The sequence below is a fragment of the Clinocottus analis genome, unplaced genomic scaffold, assembly GCF_023055335.1.
Source record: "Clinocottus analis isolate CAN_PGR_092001 unplaced genomic scaffold, fCliAna1.0.p SCAF_8, whole genome shotgun sequence".
NCBI classification, from domain to species: Eukaryota; Metazoa; Chordata; class Actinopteri; order Perciformes; family Cottidae; genus Clinocottus; species Clinocottus analis.
This window is the reverse complement of record NW_027176240.1, coordinates 15,301,339-15,311,160: the sequence shown is the minus strand read 5'-3', so window position 1 is coordinate 15,311,160 and position 9,822 is coordinate 15,301,339. Positions and strand designations below refer to the sequence as shown.

The window sequence follows — 9,822 nt, the reverse complement described above, 5'->3', positions numbered from 1 at the left end:
TAATTTCTGATAAGACTATTTATCTACACTCACAGCACGCTTTTTCATTTCTGCTCATGACACTGGCTTAGAGTGTTTCCCAGCATTATGTTTCCATCCCAGAGATGGTAAAGATGTTTTTTTTTTAAACATGCAGGCGACATTGTAACTCAGATGAGTACAAATTAAATTGGAACGAGCATGGAAGCAGGAACCTCTTCCTCTCCAAGAGAAATATGGTGCTCTCAAAGTCAAAAGAAATCCTCCTCAAACACCCTCCTCCACGCACAATAGATTCAATTTAAATGATTCATGTGGAGCACAGGGTGACAGATTTAAAGTCATGTTCTCATTTTAAAGCTACAACATGTCACCTGTGTTTCAGTGGGTTCAATTGTTGCGTTTATGTCTGTGTTCCACTCTGCTGACAAGAGTTTCCCCCCACTTAATTGGGAATTAATTAAAGTAGAAAAAAACGACTCACCATTATGTTATAATAATAACATGGTAAGATGTGCCACAGTGATGCAGGCTGTAGCTCTGATCAATGTTTTAATGTCTCAGTTTACTTCTGTAGTCGTGTGATGAACTATTTATTGTGCTTACTAAAATATTCAGTTTACTTCTATGCAGTTTGAGTGGAAACCTAAACTATGTGGTGTGCAATATTTATTCATAGAGCTTCATGGAAAATGTTTTTTTTTTTTTGCTCATAATAATAACGACATTTGGAGCTAAATTATATCCTGACCCATTTTTACAATCACGTTGTATCGTATCTTCTAAAAATTACTGAAACTGTTCCGATTGGCCAGATCGAGTTCAACTCCATCACCCAGAGTGCACCTCGGCAGGATTCCACGTCTCCCATTGGCTGCTCTCCCCTCGCGGCGGAGGAGGACGTGAGGCGGTGGTGAGAGACGGCGGAGAGCTGCGGAGCGACTCACACCGAGCAGCGCGCGGCTCAGGAAGAGGCTCCGCGCCGCCAAAGCTGAAGCTGCTCCGGCTGAATGAAGGGCTCCGTCCATGCGGAGGCTCGCGCTCATTCTGCTGCCCTGTGCTGTCGCCGTCCTGGTGCACGTGTGGTTGGCACCACGAGCCCCCTCCGCGCCGCCGGACCGCAGCACACACTCGGGTACTTTTCAACCACAATGCCGGGCTTCACCGCCTCGGAGCCTCGCAACTTTTTTCTTTCCGACCGAGCGGCTGGTTAACTTTGCTTTCACCTCTCCGGTGTGTGTGCGTGTGTGTGTGTGTGTGTGTTTCTGTGTGCCTGTGTATGTTGTTGTTAGTTTGGGGGGAAAACAGGTTGTTTAGGTTTTTCGCTCGTGAGGCTGTGTACGCGTTCATGTGTGGTGTTTTGGTGGGAAATGACGTGAGTGCAACAGTCCAGTGGTGTCGGGCGTTGATGGGATAGTCCACCGCCTGGAGACGGAGCGAGCGGGCTGAGCCTCTCTGTCCTGCGACTGTACTGATCTCTCTGCTTTCAAAGGGACTCACTGGTGACCCTGCACAGCATTGTAGTGTCTCCAGCTTTTGTTGCGCGAAGATTATTTCAATCATGGTAATTCTAGGATGCATCTCAAAGTAAGTGGGGTTGTTTTTGTTTTTTTTAGAGAAAACTGCTGTCGGAGTCAGTCAGGCATGGGACACACACATCAAGCATTCCTCAAAGTGGGATTTAGAAAAATAAATGTGTATGTGTGTGTGTGTGTGTGTGTGTGTGTGTGTATATATATATATATATATATATATATATATATATATATTATATATATATATATATATATATTGTCTGATTGTTCCCTACCGTTGTCACCGACTGTATGCCATAGTCATATTTTCTCCTCATCCACCTCTTCACTGAATAAGAAATGATGTCCTGCTGTTCTTCTCATTTAAATATTTTAGCATTGCTTTCTGTTTCCAATGCAGATGCATCATTACCTTTCTATGAAGTTTTGGTGGGAGTGCTGTCAGCGAGACACCATCATGAACTGCGACGAGCGATAAGGGAGACCTGGCTGGGATACCTCCGAGATCACCCTCTCTTCCAGCACAGGTCTGTAGGGCGCTGCTCCAACTTCTGCTCTGGTTTTTCTTTCTTTCTTTCTTTCTTCTCTCCTCGTTTCAAGGACAGAATCATAACGTGGAAATAAAGCCTGCAGCTGTCAGCAAATAACTGACCGCCCCACCACCAACCTGTTTTTTATCTTTACCTGACCAGAGGCCAATATTGTCCTCTCTTTTCATTCTTCCTTTTGGTCCATTTCCTTCTCATTCAGCGATCTGAGCAAAGATAAGGCGTGGTGGCCTTTAAGCAACCCTGCGTAACCATGGCAACGGAGGGTGGATAAGATGGACAAGCTTTAGAAATCTTACAGCCAGATATTGCACACAAAAAAAGGAAAAGAAAGAAAGGAGAATGCATTTGTGTTTGTGCTCATTTCCAGAGTGGGGGTGAAGTTCATCGTGGGCGAACATGGGTGTCCCATTCCAGAGGAGGACAGGGAGGATCCCTACTCCTGCTCCTTCCTGAACTTTACAGAGCCAGGTAAGATGATGACGACGATGATGATGATGATGATGATGATGATGATGATGATGATCATCAGCCTCACCCCGCTAACGAGGGTGCAGCTGTAATATGGAAAGATACTCCGTGTACGATTTGTTGCTTGTAAGCGGCGTCGTCGATAGTGAAGCCAAGGCAGAATAATAACAGGAGAGGCGTTGAAAGAATGAAAGAATGCATGTTTAGAAGAAAAAATAAGTAAAACGCCTTATTCATGTTCACCCACAGCTCAAGGACACCATTCTTTTCTTTTCCTTTCCTTACCCAAGGCCAAAGCAGAAATCTCTCCCGGCTACTGCAGCCGCAACTGGAGCTGCGTGTTAACGCTTGAAAAGAAAAACTAAACGAAGCATTGACGCACCATATAGGAATTAATTGAACGGGCTTACTGTCAGAAGGAACAACCGCAGTAATTGTTATGTCTCTCACCTTCACAGAGCCAGTTCAAGTCAGCCATTTCACCACTTTTCCCGGTCACTTCCTTGTTAGCTGCCTTCATGAAAACACAATTACTGCTCATCAGAATGGGCTTTTTCAGACGCCGGCCTTTAGGGTCACGGTGGCGCTTTATTTCTCCTGCCCATTCTCTGCTCTCCGCTGTGTTAATGCCTGTAAGTGCTGACGTGATTCGCTTCAGAATAGGAGGCGAGCAGGCGGCTTTGCAGCGAGATGCTCGTTGTGATTGGAAGAGAAAGAGACAACGGCTGCTTTTAAACACAGTTGGGTACCTGACTTAGGATTCAGGTCAAAGCACACGTTAAGCGGACAAGTTATTGTTGTTGAAATGTGTTTTTTGCTGCATGGGATTTTTCTATGGGACTACAATAAGAGGAATGCTATTTTGCCTCTGTTTTAATAATTCAGTGTTTTGTATTTGAGAGTTTTTTTTAAAAATTGTTTTACTTTTAATGATTTTGAGTTATAAAGGTTAATATAATGCTTCTGTTTTTACAATGTTTGATTAATTGTTTCTGCTCTAGTCGAAACATTTCAACAAATCAATGTAATATAATCTGTTTTTACATTGCGTGCGAGCGAGATTTGGACAAAACAAGTTCCAGAGGAGGTCCAACTTTGTTTGTTGTGTGGACAAGTAAAATTATATATTTGTGTTATATTATTTATGTTCATTTCTTCTGGCAGGAGGACGATGAAAAACTTGAGTTGTGTCTTTTTTGTAGCAGATTTTAATGTGACAAGTTTAGGAGAGAAGGCAGATTATTTAGTAATGAAATGTTTGACCACTGCACATTTTGTTTCTGGCGTCTGGTAAACCGGTGGGGTTTGGGTACATTGTGTGCATGCACGGAAATTAAGAAAAGAAATCAAGAACCAATCAGTCAATCATAAGTAATACGAAGGAGTCTTTTTTTTTTTTTTTTTTTACATTTTATAGACTCAATGTTAATTGATCAAGAAAATGATCTACAGATTAACTACTAATGTAATAATTATCAGATGCAGCCCTTATTGGGGCTTAATTTTTACATTGCATAATTAACTGTTGGACTGTAAACAATGTAGAATATTATACACCTTTTTAGTTGTTGCCCAATATCGAGAGAAAAAAATCACCAATACATAGTAAAAACCTGTAAAATATGCTGTTTATTGTTAATGACTTATGCTAAAGTTCGATTGTTTGTTTTGATTCAGGAGTAATCATCTGGTGAGCATTAGGAATATTAAATAATGTAGGTCCTCGCAGCTCAATTCCACTCCGTCAGTGTGAGAAACATTTGGTTTGATAAAGTACAGCTTTCTCTTTGTCTGTGTTCTTCACCTCTAATTGTCTTTGTTTTGAAGTGAGAGGCAGAACTTGTGGAGAATGCATATAAAGTAAAAAGCCGGCTTCCCTTTCACAGCCTTGATCTTTTCATTGATCTTCCGGGTAATAAACGGCTCTTTTGTAATTAAGAAACCACACTCACGAGCAGAAGCTCGCTTTGAAGACGAGCCGTCCCAAGAAGCAGCTTCTCAAAGTGCTGATGGTGTAGCTTTACCAGAGTCGGCCTTCTTCTCAGAACGCTCGCCCTCCACCCGAATCACTCAGTCTTCATCACCAGAAAGAGGCGGTCAGCACGTTGGGACTGTAATAAATGTGATGTGTGCTTGTGCAGTAATCTCTGCCATCCCTGTGTGCCAGTGGCCGGCCAGGATGCGGAGATAGAGATGGTGAGGGTGTCAGACCCCTCGGTGCTCGCCCCCTCCGACGCGTCGGCCATCGCCTTGGACTTCAAGGTCCTCCACCCGGTGGTGATCACCAGGCTCGGGGTGTTTCCCAGCGGGACCCAGTCGGAGCTTCAGAGCAATGTGACGGTGAAGCTTCTCCAGCTGGACCAGGAGGTAAGGGAACCTCCACCTCTGAGCTTATTGCACCCAATAAATACTCAAATAAAGTCTTTCATTCAACAGTCTGCGGTGTGGTATTCACTGTCAACAGAGGTACATTTTGCAACTCCTGATTTCTGTATTTTTTGTTGCAGGAGGCTGTGGTCACTGCTCGCTTCAGCGCCATCAGCACAGGGACCCTGATGAGCGGGCTGTGGTACAAACCTGTGGAGCAGTTCATCCTGCCGAAGGTCAGGTTCTCACGTGTATTTCTAATATCCCGGTTTACGTTATTTTGATTTTTCACATTAAACTTTTGAAATATGTTTTCTGCAAGTTTTATTTGAATAAAGCAGTTCCTTCTTAAAGAAAATATTCACTGAAAACCAGAAGCTGAACACAACTATCTAAAATAACTCCCGCATCTCAGAATTGATCTCTATTCCTAGACTTTGTGACATATTATAATGTGTATTTATCTCCAGGAAGCAACCCAGAAAGTGAAACGCTGAATTACAAAGCCCCGAAGGTTAACACCAGGTTAAAATGCAGTGTTTTTCTTGCGGTCTCTGGTTGAAGGGTTCAAGTGTATTTTAACTGACCACATCGTCAAAAGCGTGCTTCGTTGCACCTGAAACCACACCCAGTAGTGATGTCACAGGGTCCTGGAGTACAAAGTGAGGAGTTAAACCACAAGAAAAACAGTTAATCTCATGACTATAAATAGACAATAATGAAATTGTACAGAGGACTTGATGTCTGTGTTCTCCATGGTAGCGATACTGCTCAGTGTACAGAATGATGTTGCTTAGTTTAAATGGTGCTTTTCAGAACAACACCATGCAACATAATTAAAAGTCTATCTTTTTTCCAGGGTTTTGAGGGGACGCTGGTTTGGGAGAATATGGCTTCTGCTGGACTGACAACAGTCGACTCCTCTGTGCAGCTCAATGATGGAGGAGGTGTCCTCAAGATCTCGTCTGTACGTACCGACTGGGAATCCTAAATGGATGTATTAAGAATATTCCTTCTCAAGTTTTAAAGTGCGCGTGTTTCCTTGGTTTGCAGATCGCAGAGGGCATATTGCCTCATAGAAGTGCGCTTGGATTTCCCGGTTTGGCTGGAGGGTTCACATTTACTATCTATGGTTGGTCCAGCGACAGAATATAAGTCTGAGCTTAAGTCCTGATGTAAAAATGTAAAAAACACATTGTTCTTGCTTGCAGGTTATTAGATTAGCTCCTTTCTCACCTCAGGGCTCTTGCATACCTGCCAAATCCAAATCACATTTATTTTTCCCCTCTCTACCCTGTTGTGTTGCATTATTAATGGACCTGCATGTGTTTGCATTCGAGTTAATCTGGGAATGGATTTGTAGCCATTTTGGGGGAAACTAAATTAAATTCACAATCCAATAATCTCTGAAAACAGAACTAATGATCCATTCTGTAAAACGTTTTAATTCTATTTTAATGTTTTTGGCAGCCAGTGATTTAAGTTATTGTCCCTCAAAACTGCCTTTGTGTATTCACACAAAAGTTAATGTGATTTAAAAAAAAAAAATCATATTACTTATCCTGCTCCCTCTCCCTATGCCCCCTCCCTCCTCTGTCAGATGAAGACGGTCTGTCGGGGCTCCTGCGGGGCCGCCCGGCCAGGATGGAGCACCATGCCTCCAGGCTGAGGCAGGAGGACGCCGCCTTGCAGCAGGAGAGCCTCAGGCATGGCGACATGGTGTTTGTGGACGTGGTGGACACCTACAGGAACGTGCCTTCCAAACTGCTTCAGTTCTATAAATGGTACAGCGAGTGCTAATGACTCGATTCTCTGTCTCCAAATTGCCTGGGCCCTCTGAGGAAATCAGCAAGCAAAAATGAAAGTGTGTCGTCGCCCCAAAAGTCTCGCTGTTAGAATCACGATTGCAATCGCTCGGTCAGAAAAAAAAGTACAGTTGTGAGTCGTCAGGTAGCAAAATAGACTAGAGTTGTCTTAAGCTTTAGGAAGTGTTTTATTTAGTTGCAAGACCTGCTGCCCTTAATTCTCGCTGATATTTTAAAGTAAATCCACTCTGGGATATTGCCAAAAATCAGAAGGTGGGCTTCTATTAAGGTTGCAAATTCCCTCTCCGACAGGTCGGTGGGAAACGCTGACTTTAATTTGCTGCTGAAGACGGATGATGATTGTTACATCGACGTGGACTCAGTATTAATGAAGATTGACCATAAGGGTCTCAAGCGCAGCAATTTCTGGTGGGGGAAGTAAGTACAAACTCACCCTGTTGACAATGTATATTTCGCCGATGATTTTAGTCCCCTTGTTTTTGCAACTTAACTTCAGTGCACTGTCGGCAAAACTCAAGATGAAAGACTCCGGGATGCGCTGTCAAAACAATGATGGGTCAGTTGAAGGGAAGACGGGGTGTGAGGATAATGTATGTACCATCCTGACCCAGTTTCAGACAAAGCTGGGCAGTGGACCGCATTGGGAAGTGGCAAGAGCTGGAGTACGCGAGTCCAGCGTACCCGGCGTTCGCCTGCGGCTCGGGCTACGTGGTCTCTCGTGACCTGGTCCAGTGGCTCGCCAGTAATGCTGATCAGCTGAAGGCCTACCAGGTAGAGTACCCAAGAGGAAGAGACGGCATGGTGCATGATGGTAATTCGTCGTGACTATAATGAGAGGCGTCTGTTCTGGGTGTCTTGTTTTCAGGGAGAAGATGTGAGCATGGGCATATGGATGGCAGCTGTTGGACCACAGAAATATCAGGTAAGAAAACGTGATTACATTCAGAACTTCCATCTACAATGACGCACAGTGATCACACATGATTTGGTTTGATTGTATGTGTGCTTGTGAAATGCAATTTATCGTCCTGCCCTTTCCATCAATGTCCCTGGCGTGTTCACAGTCCGCTATCAATCTAAATTAGATGAGCGAGGCATTCAATCTAAAAAGAGTAGTCATAGTAGAAAACGTAATCATGTATACAATGTTTTTTCCAGAGGGAGGAGAGACACGTCTTTCATACATAGTTTAATATGCCATATCAATTGAAAGGGAAAACATAAAAATAACTCTTAACATGTTTCTTGGAATTGTAATATTTGCCTCTAATGTCAATGAAGATGAGCTTTCTGGCTTTGTTATCAACCAAGCTCTCTTGTAGCTTCTTTTACACAAGTTTGAAGCGCTCGACAAGTCATGACACTCACAGGATTAATTGGACAGTGGAAAGATGAATTATAAAACGATAGAAAAATATACTAGAGACTGTCTTTTAATAGTACCACACCAGTTGTGATGCCAAATCAGGCCGAAGGCTTAAAATGGGGTGGACCACACCCATCTGTGATTTTGGCTTTTTCTTTTTGATCTCAACTACACAACTGTTAAACTTTGTTACTGCTTAATGCCCGGTAGAGTACTCAAACTCTCTTCTGTTGTTATTTTTGCTAAAGTTGGTCTCTCCTTGACCTCATCTGGCCTTGACGGCTCTTACGCACGCACGCACACACACACACAGACTCACAAGGTGAAAACACCTGTGTCGCTGTCGTGCAGGTGAAACGCTGAGCTTAGCATTTTCTGTGAAATGGCAGCGCAACATGATTCGTTTTGTCCACTGGTTTAATCTGGGAAACGTTGAGTCCAGTATGTTACCAGTTAAACATGAAAATAACTTGGCCAGTGTGAGGATAATAACCCAACGAGCTTGTGCATGTTCACACTGACCTTTGAACATACATGTTGCTAGGACCCCGGCTGGCTGTGTGAGAAAGAGTGCTACCTGGACATGCTGTCGTCACCCCAACACACCACCGAGGAGCTGCACATCCTGTGGGACAGGAAGAGGGCCTGTCAGGACCCCTGTGGTTGCCCTTGGGGCCACTGAATTTGACTCTAATTCAGTGCCGGGCGGCACTGTGGGTAAACTGCACTTGGCGCCAGTTGCCAGTTGAGTTTCTGTGGCGTCCTTCTAACCCCAAACTGAGCTGTTTAACAGTTTTATGGGTGACAATTTTACAATGAACCAATTGGAGCTCAGAAATATGAGGAAATAAACTTTAAAACTTTTAGATTTCTTAATAATCACAAACTAATATTAAATACCAACATCATAAAAACATGTTGCAACTTCAGAGTATGTTAAATACTCACATGTAGCTGTAGAATTGTGTCAGCATTTGTATCATGAACTCAGTTTTTTATGTTTAAGATTGAAAACGCCTTCAGTGGAATGGACAATGTGGACAAAGACGGGATTAAAAGATGCTTTAGTCAAGCACACGAACCATGTGCAATGCCAGTATGTGGTCATCATGTAAAGAATCACTGCTGTAAGACTTGAGTGCTCTGTAAAAAATATAATTATTGGTCCCCCCAATACCTGAAAGACTTCAGCTTTTTGGTTTAAAATGGATATTTGATGGAATGACTGCTTTACATTGCTATGTTTTGTAAATTATTGTCTTAAGCTTTTCACCTTCTTCCTCTTTTCGTAGATTCACACCACGCTTTCGCTCAAACACACACCGTAACTGTCATTGTGCAACTAGTGATCTGGCCTTACTGTGTTTGTTAGGCGTCATCATGTGTGTACGTTAACGTGTGTGATATCAACACAAAGCGATCAGAGCGACTGAAAAAGACTCACTTGTTTAACACTGGTTTTCTGAAACCCTCCTCACAGGTAATAAAGTACACTTCAGACAGATGAAGGATTTCATCGTTTCTTTTATGGGGGCGAGGCGCGCGATAAAGTCTCTGATTTTGTGTTGGATCCATGTTGTGCCTGAAGCGTTGCTTTAGCCATTAGTGCTGCTCAGTCAGCACCAGAGACACTCGCAGGCAGCAAACGGGCTTTGCTCGTGCTCTTACAGAAGTCGGTTTCTTTAACGTACAAGGAATATGAGATCCCTGCCATGATGGGATTGTTTTCC

The 9,822-nt window shown here is 43.3% G+C and overlaps 1 protein-coding gene across 1 annotated transcript; it reads left to right on the top strand.

Annotated features, from left to right (window-relative positions):
* Positions 1–916: 916 nt before the first annotated feature.
* Positions 917–9,589, top strand: b3galnt2 (beta-1,3-N-acetylgalactosaminyltransferase 2). The gene is made up of 12 exons (XM_068568101.1): positions 917–1,114; positions 1,915–2,041; positions 2,433–2,533; positions 4,701–4,900; positions 5,041–5,136; positions 5,760–5,867; positions 5,954–6,032; positions 6,501–6,684; positions 7,018–7,143; positions 7,338–7,497; positions 7,592–7,648; positions 8,637–9,589. Exons 1-12 carry the CDS (start codon positions 1,006–1,008, stop codon positions 8,772–8,774), a joined length of 1,485 nt encoding a protein of 494 aa, XP_068424202.1. The 5' UTR covers positions 917–1,005; the 3' UTR covers positions 8,775–9,589.
* The last annotated feature ends 233 nt before the right edge of the window (positions 9,590–9,822 follow it).

Coding starts and splice junctions, on each gene's coding strand:
- b3galnt2 (XM_068568101.1), top strand. CDS start 1,006: ATGCGGAGGCTCGCGCTCATTCTGCTGCCCTGTGCTGTCGCCGTCCTG. Junction 2,534..4,700: donor CCTGAACTTTACAGAGCCAG/GTAAGATGATGA, acceptor CCTGTGTGCCAG/TGGCCGGCCAGGATGCGGAG. Junction 6,033..6,500: donor GTTCACATTTACTATCTATG/GTTGGTCCAGCG, acceptor CTCCTCTGTCAG/ATGAAGACGGTCTGTCGGGG.